This window comes from Sparus aurata, chromosome 10 (assembly GCF_900880675.1).
Source record: "Sparus aurata chromosome 10, fSpaAur1.1, whole genome shotgun sequence".
NCBI classification, from domain to species: domain Eukaryota; kingdom Metazoa; phylum Chordata; class Actinopteri; order Spariformes; family Sparidae; genus Sparus; species Sparus aurata.
In genome coordinates, this window is record NC_044196.1 from 27,339,670 (window position 1) to 27,364,966 (window position 25,297).

At 41.8% G+C, this 25,297-nt stretch overlaps 1 protein-coding gene and 1 long non-coding RNA gene across 2 annotated transcripts; both read right to left on the bottom strand.

Annotated features, from left to right (window-relative positions):
- Window positions 1–21,876, bottom strand: LOC115588965 (uncharacterized). The gene is made up of 6 exons (XM_030429637.1): window positions 21,789–21,876; window positions 21,352–21,693; window positions 21,150–21,188; window positions 20,927–21,037; window positions 1,381–1,415; window positions 1–237 (listed from the first exon to the last, which is right to left on the bottom strand). Exons 1-6 carry the CDS (start codon window positions 21,832–21,834, stop codon window positions 133–135), a joined length of 678 nt encoding a protein of 225 aa, XP_030285497.1. The 5' UTR covers window positions 21,835–21,876; the 3' UTR covers window positions 1–132.
- Window positions 21,877–24,260: 2,384 nt separating this feature from the next.
- LOC115588972 (uncharacterized) lies at window positions 24,261–24,894 on the bottom strand. Its single transcript, XR_003985425.1, has 3 exons — window positions 24,626–24,894; window positions 24,471–24,559; window positions 24,261–24,393 (listed from the first exon to the last, which is right to left on the bottom strand). It is a non-coding gene; the product is annotated as an uncharacterized LOC115588972 (long non-coding RNA).
- Window positions 24,895–25,297: the final 403 nt, after the last annotated feature.

Below are 25,297 nucleotides of genomic sequence, written 5' to 3' on the forward strand. Positions count from 1 at the left end.
TGGATGAACACATGATCTTTATTGCGTGAGAAAATAGTTTGGTTAGAATGGTAACTGCTGTCACCAACATGGCATACAAAAGCTCAAAGCAAATTCATATAATAGAGCGTCAGTTCCAGTTGCCTTCTGAGTCTATCTGGTTGAAGCATAGATAACATTTGGCTCCTGCTCTCTTCTTTTTGCTTTCGGTCGAATTGTCACTGTTGCGTAGTTCACGTCATCATCACAGCCCACATTCTGTGAAAAGAGTATTAAACCGGACCTTAAAGGGATAGTTTGGGTTTTTTGAAGTTGGGTCATATAAAGTACATATCTATAGTTGATCTGTTCCCTACCGTAATCACCGATCAGCACAGCCTCAGTTTGGAGAAGTAGAGAGCTGCTCCAGCCCAGACGCACAGCTTTGTAGTGCAGTGAATGGGGTCCAGAACCTCCGTATCCCTACAAAGTTGCACTAATGCGTAGGGATACGGAGGTTCTACAGTCTGTTAAGTTAAGATACGGAGGTTCTACGGTTGAGAAAATGTAGTGCCAAAAGAAAGGCCGGTCTGACGGCGATGTAAAGCGGTGTGAATTTTCTCTATACAATGTACACTTGAACTGTTCTTGGCTCACTACTTCTCCAAACTGAGGCTGTGCTGAACGGTGATTATGGTAGGAAACAGATCGACTATAGATATGTACTTTATATGACCCCACTTCAAAAAACACGAACTATCCCTTTAATTCCCTCAAATATAACCCATTCTAAATTAATTATAGTTACAAATGGTACAATGTTCTTAGTAAGACTATCTTAAATTAATACTTTAAGGAGAACCTTTGTTGTGCTGGAAGCTGGTCGTTAATGTTACAAACACCATTTCAAAACTAATGTCAGCTTGTGCTCTGTTAATGAAGTGGAGAGAGGAACTGAGACGAGGCACTTGAGAACGTGCAGGAAGACACATCCTTTGGAATAGCAGAAAATCAACCAAAGTCGTTCACACATAAATCCAGAGTCCAGCAGCATTAAACAGTTTAAACAAATAATCCACAGGCTTGTATAGGCAACCAAGAGAGACGTGGAAGGTATAATTTTCACATCATATTCAAATTGTTACTCAGAGCTCCTTTAAAGTATTGTGACAAATACATTTACTGAGCGGGACATTATACACCAAAAATAAAGTTGTTAGTGCTCTCTAGTGGACTTAAAACATAATATGGCAATTTCTGGACTAATCAGCCCATATATATACCTCATAGATGCAAATATATACAGTACCTATATACAAATACATATGCCAATGTGGTCCGATACAATACAGTTCTGGCTGTTTTTCGGTTCGGGTCTATCAAACAATATGCAGTAAACAAAAGTATTAAAATTGGGTTCACCTCTCTTTGCTCTGGATTCTGGTCTTCCTTAACAGCTGTGTGACACGAAGAAGACATCTGGTCAGTTACCCAGCATACTGACAAAAGTTAAAAGCATTTCCACTGGCAACAAGACAGAGACAGTAACTGAAAAAGTACCTGTTTGATGTTTCCTGACTTTCACAACCAGACCAACGATGACAAGTACAAGGACAACAGTCAGAGCACCCAGGATCACACTCATCAGCTTTGCTATTCCATCAGATTCTCCTACAAGAAAGTGAAAATAGGCTCAATATTACTAACTGAATCTAGCTGAACTGTTCTACCTAGAACTTATTGACAACTTTGACAATGAAAGAAATCTTCAGGAGAATCTTACTTTTACCCTCCCTGTCATCATCATGTGGCTCATCGCTGCCTTTTAATGAAATAAAGATAACATTCATCTTGATTTAGTTTTGACAGATTTACATCAGAGTGATTAAAAAAAAGACTTTCTTGCATACAGGATATTGATTTCAGACAATAAATACAATTATGTACAATAAAAGCAAAAAAGAGCGAACTGAACAGAGAGAACTGAAAGAGAAAAAGACAGTCATCTTACCATTAGCCTTTAAATGTATGGAAGTCAAAATTGGAGTGCCGTTTTTGGAAAATCCACAGTAATACAGTCCAAAGTCAGATGAATCCACATTTTTGATGTTGAGAAAGACAGTGGAGACGTTGGATTTCATTTCAAATTTCCCTTTTTCATACCCATCACAGACTGTAATTTTGCTTCTATAACTAAACATAACAACAACGCAGCTGATCTTGGTTCTGTTGACCAGTCTGGACCAGAATGTTTGAGAATCATGTTTTGAAATGTTTTTGCACTGCAGTGTGACTTCTTCACCATGCTGAGCCTCCACAGTTTGATACTGAGAGACTGAGGCAGAGATCCAGCCTGAAACAAAAGCAGATAACAAAAAAAGGGAACATGAACATTTTCCTTTTGATAAATGTTTAAATAAGTGATCAGTAATTAATTCCCAATACTCACTAATGCTGCAGAGACTCAAAGCTGCTATCAAAGTGAAGTTCATGGTGCGTGTTGCTGTTACTCTGCAATGTCCGCAACTGAACTGTGCTCCAGTCAGGGTGCTTTTAACGCAAAGAGGTGGGGTGTGTCTTAAGTTCCTTATCCTGTTCATCAAACTACGGTGGCCGACAAGGGAAAACGCGCAGCAACGGCCAAACGCTGCATAAACATAAACGATGCAGAACCAAAGACACCGAAAACACATGCAACAACCAGATGCTGCAAATACAGAAACGATGCAAACACACAAAACACATGCAATAGAGAAAAACACATGCAACAACTAAATGCTGCAAACACAGAACCGATGCAAACACACAAAACACATGCAATAGAGAAATGCTGCATATTGAGTCCGCACAACGGAAGTGTCGCACAACGGAAGTGTCACACAACGGAAGTGTTAAATAACGGAAAAGCGCCCGCAGCTAGTAGATCCCAATCTCCCGACCTGGACCTATAATACTGTCTGGACCAGTCTGTAATACAACGTACCTGACGAGAGGACGAGAGTGGAGTAAGAATTATAGGCAGCATAAAAAAGGTACGTGGTTTAATCATGTGGTTGTAATGTAACATTTTCTGTTTGTCTGTTTAGCTTAACGTTAGTTTAGCTGTCTTAGTTTAACGTTAGCTAGCTAAACTAAGCAACACCAATGAGACATTTAATTGATCAGCGAGGGGGGAAATGAATAAGAGGAAGGTGGAGAGAAGTTAACACTAGAACGGCCAAGACGGTCATTTTGACCGTTTTCAAATTTATATGTGCAATAACATTGTTGAATGAAAAAATACAATACTGCCGTGAAAAAGCCGAGGAAGGATGCCTGCATCCTGAGCACCGTGCACACAGCTGTGGGCACCTTAAGTGGGGCGAAGGCAAAACCAGAGTCTGTGATGTACTACAATAACACCAAGTAACCTTACGGCGAGGACATCCCGGACCAGATGCGAGGGAGTACTCCGTCACAGGCGGTGCGGAAGTTGGCCTCCTCCTCGACCTGGCTGGGATCAATGCCCGCATCATGTTCAAAGAGCACCAGCAGCAGGAGAGTCCGGAGGAGCGCAGGGCAGAATACATGGAGGGGAAAGCGGCCGCGGCAGGCTGCACAAGGTGGGCAGCAGCGTGTCTGATGTCTAGATAAAGCAGCGTGTCTGCCGACTGTCGCCGCAGCAGCAGCAGACACGGAGACGGAGGCAGTGCCAGTGCCAAAGAGCTAATCTGCAGAGACTGTGACCGATCAAAACGGCGTTTAATTGTTTTAATTATTATTATTGTTGTTGTTGTTGTTGTTGTTGTTATTTAAGTCAGCTCGTTTCCGGCTTTTTCGATTATTGTTTTTTACTATATATCATGACATATTAAAATACATTTTCATAATCAAAGAAGTTAATTTAACTGTTAATTTTCTTGTGAGTTTTCGCTATTGAAATATTGTGTAAATATATGCAATAATTACTGTTTACATGTGCGATGATATGAATATTGATAAATGTATAATTGAACTTGTTAAAATGTACATTTTGGTGTTATTTAGTTTTTTTAAAAATATAATGACACGATGAATGCATTTATCACTCAATTGAGTATTTACATGAAAGATTTGTCTCTCTTGTCTCCAACTTCACTAGCTAGCGGTCTCCAGCTGTGCTTTGTTACAAATTCATTTGTTGATTATTATCTACCGTTTATTTTTGCTAAATTGTTATTGATATATGGTCCGTGTACAGTGTTGGGGAGTAACGAATTACATGTAACGACGTTACGTAATTTAATTACAAAATTTACGTAATTGTAATCCGTTACATTACTGGGAGAAAATATGTAATTAAATTACAGTTGCTTTTGGAAATTTCAATGATTACAACTTAAGTTACATATGAAAAATCGTATCCCTGTATTACAAAGGTGGCTCTCTTTTAACCCGGCTAGATCACCATGGTAACTTATGGTTAGCTCATAACCTGGTCCCGACCAGGTTCTGTTCAGACTTTCAGCTTAAAATCGGCTATAAAAGCGCCGCTGTTTCACGATTTAACTCATTTACAGCTGGCGTCACCTTTACTTTGAAAGTCCAGTGGAGCTGGATCAGAACATTTGTACGGAGGGAGAGATCGCGCTGATCCGCTGCTGGTTACTTTCTCTCTGAGCGTCTCCGCCTACAGATGTTCAGCTGAGGGGAAACGCTGCTCAGCTGATGATCCGACTCGCGTCAGGAGGTCATTTATTAGGCTATAGCCTATTTACTTTTATATACAGTCAGTCACCACTGACAGAAGTTGTGCGCTCGCAGCAGGACAGGTAATTTAACTTAATGTGGCCATGAATAAATTTACTGTTTCGCCTGTTATGTGTTGCCCAAACGCAAATCTTGAGTAGGTCTCTGTTTTCTCACATTTAAAAAGGTCTTTGTACAGAGACAACATGAGATTTGCTTGTAGCTACAGCACCTAAAAAACCCACTATAACCTATTTTCATACGCACACCAGCCTCGCTTTCAATAAAACACACACTGGCATTTTATAATTGCGATCAGTGAAATATATGAAAACAAAATAAAACACAGTTTAAAACAACAGTTGTTGTTGCTCTAAAGCTTCATATTTAAAAGCAGCTCAGTGTAGAGCTGTCAGAAATTAAAATCAGCCTCCTCTTGTCATATTTGCAGCAACACTGTTGCTTCAGGCCGTGATCAGGCTTTTTTGTATCCTCATACTCTCTCCATTAAAACAACCTGCTCCTCTTGGCTGAAATCAGCCCGTTGTGGCTCCATTTAGTGAGGAAGTGAGCCTCCTTCGCAGTACAGGCCGAAGGTCAGACTCATAATATATGGTTAAACCTTTGAACTGAAAGGTTTATCACACTATAGGTCTTAAAATGTGAAAATGGTTAGCAGTTGAGAGATTTCATTCAAAATTAAGAAAAGTAATCAAAATGTAATCAAATGTAATTAGTTACATTACTTTGAGAAAGTAATTGAAATAGTTACACTACTATTACATTTTCAACAGGGTAACTTGTAATTGTAACCAACTACATTTCCAAAGTAATCTTCCCAACACTGTCCGTGTATCATCTGATCATTCAATTATTCCATTTAATCTGGCAAACGAAAAACGAAAAAACGAGTCAATATTTCGTTTTTCTGTTTTTCTGTATGCACCAAACATTGAAATGAATGGTGTTTATTTTCCCATTTACAGTCCAAAACGGAAAATATAATAAACAAGGAAACCAAAACGAAATAAGGAATCTAATTTTCATTCTCCGTTATCGAAATCAGCCGCATCTTTTTTTTTGGTGAGCAAATGCACTAACATTTACGGTAATCGTACTGAACCCGCTCTGACTGTGGGTCAGGCTGCAGTGTGGCATCAGATTCATGAAACATACAAGACTTTTACAGTCATTATTCCCGGCAGTATCGTAACATCATGGTGATAGGCCCCGGTGCAAATATTTTTTGTGCCCCGAAACACAAGCGCACGCTCATGCACACTGCACACACACACACACACACAGCCACCGTATTACAAAATAATAGCCGGGTTTCAATTAACCGCAGTCAATATCACACTGATGATCGCCATGGCTCCAGTGCAGCAAAAAACAAAATAAAAAGTATGACTTGAAATTCAAACTTTCTGTCGTAAAATATGCAGAGTAAAACTCGGGAGAAGCAGCCGCTAGATGTTTCTCTGTCGACCCCAAGAAAGTGAGAGATTGCTGAAAAACTCAAACTGAGCTTCAGCGTCTGTCCGAGGAGGACAGCAACAGGACCAGGCTGCCTGGTGGAGGGAGGAAGAAGTCTAGCGAGGAGCCTGAGATAGACATGCGGGGATGGGTGTTTAGCAAACGGGCACGCCACGAGAGAGTGTCCCGCATGATGATCAAGGCGAAACAAATGTACGCCACCTTGAGTGACAGCAGAGATGAGAAGTTTGCAGCGAGTGCTGGTTGGCTGAATCGTTTCCTCCGCCACAACAACTTCACTTGCAGAAGGATGCCAGAGAATTCACCGAGAATCTGGCGAAGTGTGTGACATTTTCATCCCGGGTTTTGGGAGGAAGGAATTAAACTCCTGTCACAAATTGCCACCTGGTCCCAAATAAACGCCCTGGCTATTATTCGGTAATTTACGGTATGATAACTCTCCCGGCCCGGGGAGAGAGACATGCATCACAGTACTCAGCTGCAGACACATCAGAGAGGTGACGAGTTTCGAGTCCCAATTTCTCTGGGACCGACCTGACTGAGTGACGACAGCAGAGCGAGACATCCCCATTGGTTATTGCATGGCTTTTCCCCCTTTTCCACCTAGACGTCATAGCTCATTACATACACCTTTCCCTCCTTGTCCGCCTGGCTCCCATCCATTGCATTAGTATGGGTAAGTCTTTGTCGGTATTGATATTATTGCTACAAATATAGGCCTACTGGGAATACTCACACGTCCTCCTCCCCGTCCCCGTGTCCCCCCCCTCTCTCTCGCTCGCTGCAGGCTGAGCGACTTTTGCGCTGCGCTTGAAAAGTTCCAGATGGATCCTCTTTTAATTTAGGCCTATTTTATGTTTCTGAGCCTATCCTCTTTGTTACTTATTTTGTGGATCGTGTGTAATTTTATCGCACTTGAAAAGTTTCAGATTGATCCTCGTTTTTATTTATTTGTATCTGTTTCTGAGCCCATGCTCTTTAATGTTGTGGATCGTTTGTAACTTCATTGCAATTTAATTCAATGTTCTGTCGTTCTAAGTTCCATAACCGTTGTGTTATGATGATGTTGATGTTAGCTCCATGGTTATTTAATATTGCTGCAATTTTTCTTTTACGCGGCTGAAAATATAACACTTATGTCAAAATCGTGCTTTCTGTTACTGAGCCTGTGTCTGTCACTCATCCTCTTAAAAGTGGAAGCTTGTGCATAACTTTGTTGTATTATATTGAAACTCTGTTGATGTTGTTACCGTCATGCGTGTTCTGGTTATTTGCGCATGATTAAACATGAATATTAATATGGCGATAAAACAAAGCTTTGTTGCGTTTTTTTTGTTGCGTTTTTTTTTTTTTGGGGGGGGTGCGTCAGCCCGGTTGGGACGTAGAAGGGGGTGCTCCGCAAAAAAAATTTGGGAACTGCTGGTCTAACACATCGTGAAACTGTGTTGGACTCCCTCTCGAGAGATCAAGTTAGCAGACCGCTAATTACGGAATTTTATCAACCTCAGTAACGACCGCATGACAACAATACAGTGACAGTAGAGTTCCGCGGTTCATGGATGAAAATGTATGATTATGACTCCATGGAAAAGCAATCAAAGGTTTTTATTACGGCATGGTAGCTCGAGTACAAAACACCCTCATTCTTGACTGCCAGGATTCACAACACCGAATGGTAGTTCTTCTTCCTTTTTTTCTCTTACTCACTATCTCACAGTGCCCCCTTGTGGCAGACAGGAACACAGGAATGCAAGTGAACACAACATCCCCCCTTTACTTAACCCTTATGTTGTGTTCCGGTCAAATCTGTCCGATTTAAAAGTTTTATCTCTGAAATTTGCATACAATTTTGTGTATTTTATTCAACTTTTGTACACTCTTGGTGTTCCTGGTCAAAAATGACCAGTCATTAGAAATGAATGGGGGAGACTACAATTAGTGTAAAAAACTGATCTCAGGTACATCCTCATCTGTCATATGGACACACACACACATACACACACAAGTTGTTGGAACATTGTTTCAATAATATTGAACTTTTCTCGCAGCTTTGGTAGCCTATATAAATGCTTTTTTGAGGCCTTGCTCACAGTTCATTGTGTGGCAGCACCATGGCACGTCGATATACCATAAGGGAGGCTGTTGATTACATATGTGATCACCACACTGGTGAGGAGGAGAGAGGCCAGGTAACTGACAGTGAGGATGGATTAGAGGAGGAAGTGTCAGAAGATGAAGACGACACAGAATATAATCCTGACCAAGAATTAACTGATGGGTAGGAATCCAGTGATGAAGAGGATGGCCATGCTGAGGCTGCTGTCACATTCAGGTCAAAGAATGGGAACTTATCCTGGTCTTCATCCCCACCTGAGACCCACCTAACCCTTTGACCGGGAACACGACTAGTGTTACTTTATGTGACTGTAGAAAAAAATTAAATGGTTTCAAAACAAATGTCCTTGGTAACTTTGACCCTAAGTAGTCTGTGATAAACAATATACTATGTTTCATCTGATTATTTTTTAGAGTCAAAATAATCCAGAAATGATGCTTTTTAGAACCCGAATTCAAGATGTATACACTCAGATCAGTGAGGTATACAGGCCATAAATAACAAATAGAAGTTCAAAACTTGTAATGTTCACAAGAACTGAAGATGATAAAAAAATCTAACACAACAAGTAGTGATAATATATGTATTATACAGTTTTTATGATGGGTTTAAATGGAACGGTCATTTTTGACCGGGAACACAAAATTGTTTAACATGAAACGAACACAACATGAGGGTTAAGAACAGTTCTTACTTCAGCTTTAATGTATTACATAAAACATAAATCCTTTACTTGTCAGTTCTCTCTTCCAGGAATTATACCTAAGGCCAGATAATGTAATAACATTTATCCCACAAGCGATGCTTCAACAAAGACCACTTATTTGTTCAACAGAATCAATAACATTGTTGTTGTTTTTAATATTTTTTTTTTTTCTTGGCTCAACAACTCATTACAGATGTCTGCAACATTCAACTCAAACACTCAATTCTTAAAGCAACTTATTTTTAACATCCTTGCAACAACATTGTCCTTCAATCTGTTCAGTCTTATATTCTTTGAGCCAAGCTGGTGGATTATGTGCTCTGACAAGATGACTTCCGGGTTGTTGCACATTTCCAGGCTTGACTGTTCCTCCAACTTCAGTTTCTGACTGAGCTGAGTTTTCAGGAAGCTCAGTGGGTACTGAAGTCAAATGGGAAGCATGCCATGTTTTCCCATCATCCAAGATGTAGGTGCTAGGACCCACTTGCTTTTTGATCATGATGGGTGCAGACAACTTCTGATGTCCCTTTAACATGTGTACAGGTTTGCGCACCCGTACCTTGTCTCCCTCTCTGAATGAAGGGGTGCGAGCACCGCGTCTTGTGTCGAAGTACTCCTTCATGTGCTTTTGGCGAAGGCACACCTTGCCATGCATCACAGCATCACGTGCTGTCATGGCAGGAGGAGAGAGCACGTTGAGCTTTGTCCTCATTTTGTGGCCATACATTAGTTCGAATGGTGATGCACCAGTCATGGCATGAGGTGTAGCACGATACACTTGTAGGAAATCAGCTGTAGCCTTTTTCCATGCTTGGCCGGCTCCCCCAGGCACGGCAAGAAAAAATCCGGGAACAGCGCTTTTTACAGCCATCTTCCGCCACAAAAAAAAAGCAGGTTCGACTAGTCGCCAATTTGTAGTGTCGATCAGTCCAATAAAAAAAATTACTGAGGTAGTAACAGGTTTTTATTTCGGCATGGTAGCAAGAGTATAAAACACCCTCATTCTTGACTGCCAGGATCCACAACACCGAACGGTAGTTCTTCTTCCTTTTTTTCTCTTACTCACTATCTCACAGTGCCCCCATGTGGCATTCCTGTGCCACATGGGGGCACTGAAATGCAAGAACACAGGAATGCAAGTGAACACAACAGAATTGAGCATTTCTAAGCGCACTCGGTGATCGTTGCGTCGGAACTTCCCTGACCTGGAAGCTGATGGGGGAAAGTTGAAATCTGTTTTTAGCTTTACAATAGAAATGCAGCTAAGCTAGCGGAGATGAGATGCCCCGGACTATGTGCTGAGACCCTATTTGTACTGTTGCTGACGTTTGGTGCTGTTCTGAGCATTTTTTGTGGCATTTTGGTGGCGGTTTATAGTTGGATCCATTTACTGCAGTGTATTGTTGTTGTGCGGTCGTTTCTGAGGATGCTAAAGCTACATGAGCTAGCGCTCTGCAAACATTATCTCTCAAGGGGGGGTCCCACTCGGTGTCACAGTGTGTTAGAACATTTGCACCGGAATATCCCTTTAAAAACTACAAGATGGTTTTTACAGCTCCTACCTCCTGAAATAAGGTGGGCATTTTTATTTCCTGTCCTTACCTATTGGGTGAAGTGATTAATCAGGTGTGCCTGATCATTGTACTGAAGTCAGGCACACCTGATAATCACTTCATCCAATAGTGGTTGACATGATGAAATAAAGATGCCCTTCTAAATTCAGGAAGTAGTGGAGCAGTGAAAATTTTCGATTAAGTGTTCAGAATCTGATAGGGTTACTTGCTTGACATTGAAATGCTTTGCTTATTCCTGCATTATATACATGAAACACAACAGGTGCTCGCTTACCTTTAATGAGTTGCGTTGCTTTGGTTTTTCCTGCCGAGCATTTTCTTGCGATGGCAGAGTCTGGGGACATGGCAGTAACAAATTTATTGAAGTCATCACAGAAGCTAAAAGCTACATTGTTTTTATCACAGAGCATTGCCATCTTCACCTCCGCGCTTGTGACCTGATCTGCCTCCGCAACGTTTCTTGTGATGAATGTGGCCATTGAAGGGGCATGTTTCTGGGCTTCTAGAGCACGTTTGCGCTTCATAGAGTTTTCGTGCTGTCTCATGTTGTGTCGTCTGCCGTGAGCGACACTAAAATCTGCATTATATACCTTGCAAAGAGCATGGCTCTGTCCAATCCTGCTTTTTTATTTTAAAAAAAGGGAAGTCAGTCACACACTTGTCAAGGTATTTGCACATAGTTTGGGGTTTTTTGGGATTTGGTGATCTGTTTCTGTCTTCGGCCACTTTCACTTTTTGAATCTCGCAACTCGAATCCCCCTTGAATCCCGCATCTTCATGCGTACAACTACTGTACTGCCACCTGCTGGGCCGGAGGGGAAACACAGGCGATTTAAGGGAAAATATGTCAATGGAAAGACGGCGGGACAGATTATTACAATAACGGAATTTCCCGGGGAAAACGGGAGGATTGACAGGTATGCTCTGCATCATTAGTCACAGGTCTGTCTCTCATTTAGCTAGCCTCAGTATCATCGCCTTTTGCCTTCCTCTCATTTGGCTAGCCACTGGTCCATGACCCTCCGGCCTGCACCTCAGTTACCTAGTACACTGCCTGTCTCCCCATCTGCAGGCTCCTTCTGGATCTTCTGTTGTTTGGTTTTCTTGGCTACCCTCTAGAGTGGTCCTACCTAAGTGGCTACCCTCCAGATCAGTCCTGTTCATGTCACAGGCATCAGGACCACCCTCCAGAGAATCTCCACCCATCTGCCCTGCCTACTGGTTGTAGTCCACCTCAGAGATCCCTGACCACTTTCTTGAGCAGCCTCCTCCTGCTTTTCAGTTGTACAGCTGCCCAACTGAGGTCTCCTGCTTCTCCGCCTTTCAGAACCAAGGCCCACCCTGCATATCTTTGTGGCATCCTGAACAATCCAATCCCTTGATGAAGTGGTACCGTCACAACAGCAGCCTCAGTCCTGTTTTGCTTATTCTGCCTCTCTCGACCACATTCCCATTCTCAGAGGCCCCTACATTTTCATGAAGCTTTGCACTCATCGCCGTTCTCCATGCATTGACCAGATGCCCCCAGACTTTCGCACTCCTCCTAGTGTCCTGACTCTCACATCCATTAATATCCACCAATCTGAGTCTAGTGTTACTTTGTGCTCTGCTTTCAATCTTGAACATGAACCTGCCTGCACCCTTTTCCCTTTCCCATTCCTGTTAACCTCACAGATTCCTTGTCTCTTCTGTCAACTTTTAAAAGTAAAACCACTGACTTGACCTGCTGACCCTGTCCGCCAGGTTGTCTGCATTTGTGTCCTGCTTCGTACAAACTCCTTGACTCATGCGCAAATGTGTCCAGCATTGATGCCTGATGGTCTAAGACAGACAGAGAACACCGCAAAAGGGGAGTGGCTGTTCTAATTCATTTAGTATATTCTGCATAGGTTACTGTGATTTTCTGATTTTCTCTCTCATCTCATTTTGTTCCGCTTATCCATGAGCGTCGCGGGGACATCCACCTTTTCAAGGGGTCGCGGGGATTTCTGGAGCCAATACCATTTTCTCTTTGAATGAAGGCAGCGTACACCCTGGCTAAATCGCCAGCTCCACCCTGTCCTTACTGATGGCAGAGGAATTGGACTGATCGACACACAAGGTGCCAATTTTGGGGTTCCATATCTTGCTCAAGCATACTTCTAAATGTAGTTCAGTTCCGCCCCAGGGGAGCCGGGATTCAAACCAGCGACCTTCCGCTCACTAGTCAACCAGCCCTACCCACTGAGCTACAGCCACCCCAGTGCTGGGTATGTTTTTCGTTTTGCCTGTCTTTTTCAGAGGTGCTGTGGAGGCTGGGCGTGTTTTTCCTGGAGGGCTAGAGTTTCCTGTCTAACACACACGCAACAATCTCATCAACTTCATTTTCAATATTCTGGGCTACTTTGCATTCATTGTAAGATTGTTTCATCTCTAGTACGTGAAAGTGTGCCTATATACTGGATATGGTACTCATTCCCTTAATTGATTTCCCCTTTTATTGCTTTTCTCAATGGCATCATGGTCAATATAATTTGGGTTTTTTGACAAAAGAATTTACTGAAAACAAAAACAATCTCTTTAATGTCAAAGTGAAAACAGATTTCTGCCAATAAATGTCAATTAATTAAGCATATGATGTAAAGTGATTGCATAAGTATTCATCCCCTTTAAAGTCACTGACCTAATTGGACAGGGGTCATTGGTTAATCAGTGTTCCTGGTCACTTAAACAAGTTTTGTCCATTGGATGGGCACCCTATAGCTTTATCAGGTGTTATCCAGTAGATGGGCATCCTAGAGTGCATGCGTTTTTATCTTTGTCTAAGCAACAATGTTTTCACCAGGATGGACTGGCCATAGGCAGCGCAAAGGAGCCTGGCAAGCTGATTGGCCTGCAGTGTTAAAAAAGCAGAAAACAACACAGGGCAGCGACTTAAGTCAGAACTGTTGGCCCTCACAGCTGGAATACACTCTTTGACAATAATTGGCACCGACAGGATGAAACTTTCTTGGGACTGGGCTTTTATTCTCTCATTCTCTAGCTCTCTCAGTTAATTTTCATGGCAGCTCAGTTTGACAAGTCCTTGCTGTATCAACTTCTTCAAGACTCAGCTACTTCTGTTTTTCTGTACTTCTGAAAATCACCATGAAGAAGGAAGGAAGCCTGAACATGTTACCTACAAACTAATGAGATGCTGTTATTGGCATCAAGGCCTAAACAATGTTAGTTGTGTTTGAGACTGACTGCAGTTAAGCCTTTACAATTAAATCCACTTTGAAATGTACAAAGCACAGTATTTAAAACCTGTTTCAAAGACTTCTACTGAGGCACATAACAATCATCACAATCTATCAAAAATATCTTCAGGTTTTCAAGAGAACATATTTAAATGTCAGTGTGAAAGTTGTGCATCTTTTGTCGCATGTGGTTTTAATGCTGAGAAGTGAAAGCCAGTCTAACTGTTTTGGACCACAGTGGAAAATAACAGGGGAGAGGGGGCACAAGACTTGTCGCAAGTCCATGTGTGCATGCAAACAACAGCCAGAGCTGAAGCCCTTTTAAAAAAAAACATTTATACATTCACTTCGTCAACGAACAATAAAGATGACTAAAGGATGAAAATAAAAGTGAGTGTTTCCAGTCAAATAATGGAAAATACAGGCCTATGGAAACATAAGGGGGAACATAATAACAGGGGGGAGGGGGCACACGTCTTGTTGCATGCCCACATGTGCACGCAAACACAGCCAAAGCTGAAGTCAAGCCCTTAATAAAAAATGATGTATACATTCACTCTGTCAACATAGAATAAGTATGACTTTAGAAAGAAAATTACAGTGAGTGTTTCCAGTCAAATAATGAAAAAAATACAGGCTTATGGAAACATTTAAAATTTAAGTGAATGTACATTACCCCTCCTACCTCCCAGCAGCCTCCCCTATATGGACATGCAACAATCATCAGTGTCTTTACAGTTCCCTCCTCCGTCAAACATCAAGTGGGTGTTTCTTTAATTCAGATAACCATCAAAGACACATTTAGATCCTGAGAGCGAGAGAGGAAGTAGCGTGTGAGAACCAAAAACCAAAGACTATTGACAAAATATTAAATTCACCTTAATGTTGAATCTTTTTCAAAAATGAAATTTGAATCAAAGGGATCTTAATCCCACTTCTGTAATCTTACTCGTGTTACACTTGATATTTGACGTAGATAAAAATATTGTTGCTTTTAAGTGAGTGAATATTTGCCCTAAACAGCCACAATACTTTACCGTACATTAGCTGTGAATAAGTGGGCAGTGGCGAGGGTGTGTGTTTCTGTGTGTTTTTATCTTGGCCCTTCCCCAAACTCAGCACTTTCTGAGAACTTGACTGGTTCTCTCTCTTCTTTCCCTCCACTTATCTCTGTATTGTTAGGTTAGTTTCTCCTCCAGCTTCATTCAGCAGACAACATGGAGGATAGCTGCTACAATCAGGTTGATACAAAGTGGCAAAGGATACTTTATTCAAAGGTAATCTCTGAGCTCTCCTCCTGTCGGTAAACAGCTCTGGATCAGAGATGAATCTGATGTTTAAAGGTTGATGTTGCTTTGAAAGTAAGGTACCTAAATAAGTGTGTGTAAAGCCAAGATTGAAATCGTTTTCATAAGTAGTGGCGTCACTCTTGGTTGTCTTTGAGAACAGCAGGTTGTGTGATGTTTGTGGCCAAAGTCTTCCTGTGGGACATTATTTTTCACTCAGACAGACAATGATTGTCACCACAGAGAATCGGCTTATTCCATCGCTATTTATATCCATTCAGTATAAATACACAGACTGAAATTTTTATTCAACACAATATAGGTCATTTTAAGTGTTTACTTCCATACTTTGCTGCAAAGCTTTGACCTGAGAGGCCTCCTGACTTACTGACACCACACTGTGCTGTCTCTTCCTGTGAAGTCATGTGTCTCTCTATCACTCCTCCCTCCATTTGACTCTCCCTATGAGTAGGTGTGACAGTCATCAGTGTCCTTTGCATGACATACACTTTGGCCAATAAAGTGAAAGAAGCAAAGCAAGCAGATAAATATGTCTCCACTTGTGCATGGTCAAGGCAGCTCACTCGAGCATGCGCCTGAACAGGTGAAGATAGCATCTTGCACGGATGGTGATTTTAGAGCTGATAATTGTTGTGCACTCTCAGAAGTTAAGCGCTTTTCTCCTGCTTTACCCCTCCCTCTGTGAGAACACTCACACATTCCATGTGCTGCTGGGATGTTTGGATGTGTGCTACAGCATGGGAAGTCTGTCAGCAACACATCCATCAAATGTAGCATCAAAACAAACTATGTTAACAGTTGTATATTTTTTTGTCTGTGTTTTGAGGCTACAATGTGAAAGAAACGCCTCCAGAGAAAATAGAACTGACATCTTCCTGTGGCTGAGACTGCTCTTTCAGCTGATACTGTACATACACGACTGTGTTCTGGCCTACACATAGTATTGACTTTACAAAGGACAGATTCTGCAGTTTTACTCTCATTGAGGGCAAAGTTGAGGAGAAGAAATACATCTTTCTGTACATCCACACTTGTGTGTCACGTCTTATTTACTGTTGGTGTTGTTGGGAGTGTGTGTGGAGCTCAGAGAATCACTGTGACAGTAATGCTGTGTGTGTTTTCACCATGGCTAAAGTGTTTCATTATGTCAAATGAAAATATGAAAATCGGTGAAAAGCAGCTTGTATGGCCATAGTGAGGATTACTAGGGATGTCTCGATCAGGTTTTTTTTACCCAGATCCGAGTCCTTTAATACTTAGTATCTGCCGATACTGAGTCCCGATCCGATACTTAGCCTTTACAAATATTTTCCTAGATAATACAGCTGCATTAAGAAAAAAAGTACCTGCATCCAAGCTTTTCCTTAATAGCTTTTTTTATTTTTTTTTTGTTAATACAGAGTATATACTTTCATATGGCTCTTTCTTATTCTTCAAATGCTATTACAACATTGGCTTCCACCTTTGTGTTAGCAGGTGAGTGTGTGATGCTGCACTGTGACAGCAGAAGGGCACTTGTGAACGTGAATAAAGACACATCGTTTCGACTGGTAGAAAGTCAACCTAAGTCCTTCACACATAAATCCACAGTCCAGAAGCATTAAACAACTTAAACAAATCACCCACAAAGCCTGTGGGTGAAAGAGGCAGCCAAGAGAGACGGGGAAGGTCCTATTTTTAAATCATGCAAAAATCTGCTGACATATAGCCAATGAAATGTGACGAATACATATAAATTGCTCCAAATTATTACTCAGAGCCCCTTTAAAGGATTGTTAAAAATATGTTAACTGAGCGGGACATTTTATATGACAAAATAAAACTTGTTAGTGCTCTTGAGTGGGACTCGAACATAATTTCTGAACTAATCAAACCATATATTAGGCCACATAGATGCAAATAGATACAGTAGTCAGGGAAAAGCCAATGTGAGCTGATACAATACAGTTCTGGCTGTTTTACGTTTTTTCTCTATCAAACAATATGTAAAAGTAATTATTAAGATTGTGTTCACCTGGATTCTGGTCTTCCTTAACAGCTATGTGTCACAAAGAAGACAAGGTCAGTTTTCCAGCAAATTGACAAAAGTTGAAAGCATTTCCCCTGGAAACAAGATGGAGACAGTAACTGAAAAAGTACCTGTTCGAAGTTTCCTGTTTTCAACAACCAGACCAAAGATGACCAGTACAAGGACAACTGTCAGAGCACCCAGGATCACATTTGTCAGCATTGCTATTCCGTCAGACTCTCCTACAAGAAAGTTAATATAGGCTCAACATTTCTAACTAAATCTAGTTGAACTGTTCTACCTAGAACTAACTGACAACTTTGACAATAAAATGACAATGACAATGTTTGGTTTTCTCGGCTACACTCCAGATCAGTACTGTTCATGTCACAGGCATCTGGACTACCCTCCAGAGAATTTCCACCCATCTGTCCTGCCTACTGGTTGTAGTCCACCTCAGAGTTCCCTGACCACTTCCTCAAGCAGCCTCCTTCTGCTTTCCAGTCGCACAGCTGCCCTCTGAGGCCTCCTGCTTCTACACCTTTTAGAACCAAGGCCCACACTACTTAACTTTCTTGCATCCTGAACAGCTTGAAGCGATGTCTGGATCTAAACCATTGATGAAGTGGTTCTGTCACAACAGCTACCTCAGTCCTGCTTTGCTTATTCTGCCTCTCTCGACCACATTCCCCCAGGCCCCTGAATTTCTATAAATTTTTGCACCCATCGCCATTCTCCATGCATTGACCGGATACCCCCAGACTTTCACACTCCTCCCAGTATCCTGACTCTCACATACACCAGTATCCACAAATCTGAGTCTCTTGTTACTTTGTGCTCTGCTTTCCATCTTGAATATGAACCTGTCTCCCTTTCCCATTTCTGTTAACCCCACAGATTCCCTGTCACTTCTGTCTGGACTTGCTATCTTTGCCTGTAAGCTTATATATCAACTTTTAAAACCAGTAAAACCACTGACTTGACCTGCTGACCATGTCTGCCAGGTTGTCTGCCTTTGTGTCCTTCCATTTGCTGCTTTCGTAGAAACTCCTTGACTCGTACACATATGTGTCTAGACAAAGCCTGATGGTCTAAGATGGGCAGAGAGTACCATAGAAGGGGAGTGGCTGTTCTATTTCATTCAATATGTTATGCATGGCTTACTTTTATGACAATTAAAACAACACATTGATACACACTCTTATCCTCTGATGTCGTAATCAGTCTGGAAGCAGAAACCCTAGAATGGTGTCAGGAAAATGAGTGCTAATTCAAATATTTAGGCTCAAGGAGCACACACTTCTATACACAGACATAAACACTCAAAAGGGGAACAAAGATTCACACAGCTTGGGCACACATAATTTGATTGTATCTGATAGCTGAGAGGTGCCATAAAGTAGCATGAATAGAATGTTTGACTGGATACCAGCAAGGAACTTAAGCTGAGCTGTTGATTCCTGGCAGTATTTTGCACTCAAACTGGATGATATATATTTTTTACCAGTGGGAATGTGTGCAGTAGTTCTGGTAGGATGAAATATTGAAAGCATCTTGGGGTAGCTCGGTCTGGGATGTATTTCAAGCCAAACCGACACTAGTGAATGAGAATATTGTCGCAATGTTAAACATATTCTACAGGCAGCAGTTTGTCTCTATGATCCTCTCACTCTTCTGTGACTACATGTTTGTCCTAGTTACTTCAATAATAAAAGTGACACTGTCAGGCAGGTGCTGGAAGGAGGACTCAGAAGCAGAGGGGCGAACGGTTCAGACAAGCTTTATTTCAGGACCAACTGTCCCCTCGTCAAAAGGAGCGATAAATCAAACAGGCTATAAACAGATACTGAATCTATGGCAGTCAAAAGAAAACAAAAGAAAAGAAAAATCACTCTCACAAGGAAAACTACAACTACTGTCTTCACTGATCTAAATAGCAAAAAACTTCTTATGAAACCTTAAACAACAAAAATTCACTCACCATGAGGAAAAACAAAAGGCTATCAAAATTAACTAAACTGCACTAGGCTGAAAAGGACACAAAGAAAAGGCACTCCAACGGAGGCGAGCAAGGCTACAAACAGAAATCTAGCTCAAAAAGGCTGACCAAAAAATTACAAACAAAAGATCACTCTTTCTCGGAGGCAAACAGAAAATCGAGAACAAACTTGAAACTTAGCGTGGCACTGGCAAGACTTGGAAGGAAGGCTGGATGTACACGGACAGTGACAAACGAAATACTCTGGCGACGAGGACAGGGGAAGACAAAGACTATATACACATGAGGTGGGAAGACACAGGTGGAAACAATCAGGGATCAGGGGAGACGCCAGACCGGTGACACAGGAGGAAGGGCAAGTGACCTGAAACGAGAGGAGAGTTACTTTTCAAAATAAAACCGAAAATTCACAGGACAAAAACCCAAGACAAGACATCCCTCACCGCGGTGTGACAGACACTGCTTTGTAGAATATGCAGACTACAATACAGTATCGAGTATATTTACGTTATCATTTAGAGAATATTATAAATTAAAGAGGAAACTTGATGGATCTTTAATCTAATAGGCCGCAAGATTTTCAGCTCAGTTGTGCTCAGACCACACTGTGCTGTCTCTTCCTGTCAAACAAGTGATGTGTGCCTCACTCAGTGCTCCACTGTCAGAGACCTTCATCTATCTCTCACTATAAGACAACCTGGACAGTCATCATCGTCCTTACTGCATCCTCCATCGAAACATACCAGTGGTAGGAAGACATTTACAAATGGATGAACACATGATCTTTATTGCATAAGAAAACAGTTTGGCTAGAATGGTAACTGCTCTCACATGGCATACAAAAGCTCAAAGCATTTTGATATAGCATCAGTTACAGTTGCCTCCAGAGTCTATCTGGTTGAAGCATAGATAACATTTGGCTCCTGGTGTCTTCTTTTCGCTTTCGGTTGAATTCTCACTGCTGCGTAGGTCACGTCATCATCACAGCCCACATTCTATGAAAAGAATACAGTCTTAATACGATGACTGAAATATAACCCATTCTAAATGAATTTTAGTGACAAATGGTACATACTTTAAGGAGAACCTTTGTTGTGCTGGAAGCTGATAGTTAATGTTACAAACGCCATTTGTAAACTAGCGTCAGCTACGGTTGGTCTTTGTTAATGCGTCAGAGAGGGGAACTGAGACGAGGCACGTGAGAACGTGAATAAAGATTTATCCTTTGGACTGGCAGAAAATCAACCGAAGTCGTTGACACATAAATCCACAGTCCAGCAGCATTAAACCATTCAAACAAATCATCCACAGGCTTGTATAGGCAACCAAAAGAGACGTGGAAGGTATAATTTTCACATCATGTTACAATCTGCTCACATAAGGCCAATAAAAAGTGACTAATACATGTAAATTGCTTCAAATTGTCACCTAGAGCTCCTTTAAAGGATCGTGACAGATACATTTACTGAGCGTTTTAACATTGTAGACACCAAAAATAGAGTTGTTGGTGCTCTCTAGTGGACCTCAAATATAATTTGGCAATTTCTGGACTTATAAGCCCATATAGAGACCTCACAGATGCAAATGTATACAGTACCTAAATACACAAGCCAATGTGGTCCGATACAATACAATTCTAGCTGTTTTTCAGTTCAGCTATATCAAACAATATACCGTCAACAAAAGTATTAAAATCACCTCTCTTTGCTCTGGATTCTGGTCTTCCTCAACAGCTATGTGACACAAAGAAAACATCTGGTCAGTTTTCCAGCAAATTGACAAAAGTTAAAATCATTTCCACTGGCGAGAAGATGGAGACAGTAACTGAAAAAGTACCTGTCTGAAGTTTCCTGACTTTCACAACCAGACCAATGATGACCAGTACAAGGACAACAGTCAGAGCACCCAGGATCACACTTGTCAGCATTGCTAATCCGTCGGACTCTCCTACAAGAAAGTTAATATAGGCTCAGCATTACTAACTGAATCTAGCTGAACTATTTGACCTGAAAAAAATTGACAACTTAGACAACGAAAGAAATCTTAAAGAGAATCTTACTTTTACCCTCCCTGTCATCATCATGTGGCTCATCGCTGCCTTTTAGTAAAATAAAGATAGCATTAGTCTTGATTTTGTTTTGACAGATTTTTCTTGCATACAGGATGTTGTTTTCAGACAATAAATAAAAGTATTGTACAATAAAAGCAGAAAAGAGCAAACTGAACAAAGAGAACTAAAGAGAAAAAGACAGTAATCTTACCATGAACCTTTAAATGTATGGGAGTCAAAATTGGAGTGCCGTTCATGTAAAATCCACCGTAATACAGTCCAGAGTCAGATGAATCCACATTTTTGATGTTGAGAGAGACAGTGGACATGTTGGATTTCATTTCAATTTTATCTTTTTCATATCCATCACAGACCTTTTCTTTGCCTCCATAATTAATCATAAAAACAACGCAGCTGATCTTGGTTCTGTTGACCAGTCTGGACCAGAATGTTTGCGTATCATATCTTGAAACGTTGTTGCACAGCAGTGTGACTTCTTCACCAGGCTGAGCCTCCACAGTTTGATACTGAGAGACTGAGGCAGAGATCCAGCCTGAAACAAAAGCAGATAACAAAAAAAGGAACATGAACATTTTCCTCTAGATACATTTTTAAATAAGTGAACAGTTGTTAATTTGTGATACTCACCAATGCTGCAGAGAGTCAAAGCTGCTATCAAAGTGAAGTTCTTCATGGTGCGTGTTGCTGTTAATCTGCAATGTCCGCAACTGAACTGTGCTCCAGTCAGGGTGCTTTTAACGCAGGTGGGGTGTGTCTGAAGTTCATCAAACTGACCACAAACCTGCTGTCAGGAAGAAAAGTGTTGACGCAGAACGTTATTCTCTGAAGGTGTTATTTTTACTATACAATGTAAGATTATATAAGAATGCCAAATGTAATCCCGTCATCCAATATTAAAAATCCAAACATTTTTTGTTTAACCAAAGCAATAAAAATGATCCGATCATCAGATGGTTCTAAAGTTGTCCATATGTTTCCTTCTGTTTCAGACAGTTGTGTAGACGCAGTTTTCATTTACCCCGTAATGTTCATGACTTAATCATCACCAGTGAACGAAGTGGCTTCTGCACAGGAAAACCTGTTTTGTCTCATGAAGTGGTACATGCTGGAGGTGGTATTGGAGGTGTTTTTGCTAGGCTGACATAAAATAGTGATTTTAATTTCAGATTAAATATATATATTTTTAAAAAGTAGTGGTCATACAGTGTTTAATTGTAAAAGTTGATATCGTTTCCACTAACACAGTATGGCATGCTTTATCGTAAAGGTTCTGGTTTCCAACACTTTTATACAAGCCATATTGACAGCAGATGAGTGGTTTACTTCCCTTGCAGCTTTAAAATGTGACAGTTCCTTTAATCACAGACACACCTTTCTTCTGAATGTGCTACAAAGAAACATTCCAGGGTGAGGCCGACACATCTAAAAAGAAAGCCATTAACCTTGCCAACTCTGCTTGTGGAGGAGCTATCTGCATCCTGATTTGATTCCAACTCCATTATTTTTGTGATGCTTTGCTGCTTTTACCATTCTCCATCTGTACCCCAGGTCCCATGTAGCTAGCCTCTGTATCATTGCCTCTCGCCTTCCTCTCATTTGGCTAGCCACTGGTCCACTACCCTCTGGCCTGCACCTCAGTTACTAAGCCTGCTGCCTCTCCTTTGTGTGCAGGCTCCTTCTGGATCTTCCAGACTACCTATCTGCCCTGCCTACTGGTTGTAGTCCACCTCAGAGTTCCCTGACCACTTCCTCAAGCAGCCTTCCTCTGCTTTTCAGTTGCACAGCTGCTCCTGCTTCTACACCTTTCAGAACCAAGGCCCACCCTACTTAACTTTCTGGCATCCTGAACGGCTTGAAGCGATGTCCGGATCTAATCCAGTGATGAAGTGGTTCTGTCACAACGGCTACCTCAGTCCTGCTTTGCTTATTCTGCCTCTCTCGACCACATTCCCATCCCCAGAAGCCCCTACATTTCTATAATATATATAATATATCACTTAAACATGTTTTGTCCATTGGATGGGCACCCTATATGTGGCTTTATCAGGTTTTATCCAGTGGATTGGCATCCTAGAGAGCATGAGTTTTTATCTTTATCCAAGCAATATTTTTTTTCATTACAATGGGCTGGCCATAGGGAGCCCAAAGGGCCTGGCAAACTGATTAGCCTGCAGTGGTAAAAAGGAGAAAAGAACACAGCGCAGCGACTTAAGTCAGAACTGTTGGCCCTCACGGCTGGAATTATCTCTTTGACAATAATTGGCAGTGTGGCGAGCGATAGGCGAGAGAAAATTAAACGAAATAATCTAACAAAAAAAAAACAAGAAACGGAAAACCAACAACGCCACCCTGGGAATTTCACCCAAGGAATTGATTTAAAGTGCAAAGGCACACAGGTAAGGTCACTCATTAAAAGGCATGAGACGTGGTTTAAATGTTATAGAAAAATACAATTTTATTACATAAATTCTCTTTTTAAAACAAAATCTTTTTGACATTCATCCCATGATAAATAAGGGCTTGGAGGCAAGTGAGTGGACAATGACTAGTGCAAGGGGGGGGGGGGGGCCACCAAAAAGAAAACAAAAATCACCCAACATGCGTGGCACACACACTGAAGACCCGCTCCCAGGACACAGCAAACGAGACAAAGGGGGGGGGGACACCTCCACCAAGACACCAGCACGCCACCACCAGTCTCCAGCCACTAAAAAGAGAAACAAACAAATCAGTGGGCAAATGACCCAACAACATGAAACAAAATGATTTCAAAAATTAACAAAATTATAACTAGTGGGCAAATAAACTTAACCAATATCAACTGCCCACTATTAACTTATATGGTCATAAACAAAAGAATATGAAAACAAAAAGAAAAACACAGCCAGCTAAAATAATTACATAAGCTAGATAGGACTACATAAATAGTCAAACCAAAATAATTACCAAATCGTTCAAATAATCAGAACACACTTAACACACATTCACACATCGAGGGGAGGGGCAAGCCCCAGTTAAAACACACACAAATACACACTGAATGAGCGCCCCTGGTAGGGCTACTCGGGAAGTGTGCGCCGCAAGAGACAAGCGGCTACGGACACAACGTGCCAGCCGGAGCAAAGCGCATGGGGCAAACAGCAGCGTCAAGCAGCAGCAAGGCAAAGCAGCGTGGAGACGAAGTATCGGCAAACAAAACAGCAGTGACCCCAATAAGCTGATTGCGTTAGTCCTAATCAGGAGAAAAGACTGTTAATGTCACTACGTTAGCAAGAAGCTGCGATTGTTCGCTATGCTACAAACACATACCTGTTTACGACCAAACACGGACACACACACACACCCGTTCACACAGGAGGAGGGAAGGAGAGAGGACTCCGGCCGCTGTCGGCGTTCACCTGAGACCACACCAGCGTTAGCCATCGGACAGCATCAACTACATTGCCGAAAGAGAGAATACTTACCAAGCAAACAATGCACCATAGCGCACACAGGAAACCCAGATCAGCAACAAGCAGTCGCCCTGTCGGACCAGACAACCTTTGGCCCGGAAGTGACGCACCAGTGACAGGAGCGCAAAAGGAAGAGATGGTGGAGGATGGCTGCTTTTATACCAGCCCACAGCATGACGGCCACTAGTGGCGCTAAACAAACAGTAGCACTAGACATGGATGGCACATCTATACTGCTACATTCTACCCCACCTTCTTAGATCGTCGTCCCGACGATCAACAAAGTAAGATAAATACAACAAGCTAACTCCAAGGTCTAAACAAAGCAGACACTGAGTTGGACAAAGAAGTAGGAGGGTTGGCCGCTTGCGCCTCTCCAGCAGGTCGTGGAAGATGATGCACATTCGGGTGCTGACCAGCCGTTTGACGTAGGGTCCGGCGTGGGCCCATGTTGCTGGAATCAGGGCAAGTGACCAAAGGAGGACATGAGGATGCCCCCGAAGCTGGAAAGGATGAAGGCACTTGGGACGTAGTTGGTCCGGCAGCTGGCGTGGCAGAATTGGCCACAGAAGGTTGTTGGTCAAGGACAAACAGATCATACTCAAATGAAGGCTCCTCTTCTGGGGGTGGTTCGTCCCTGGGGGACAAGTTGTGAGAAGAGGCATAACGAGGTGAGTCCACCCC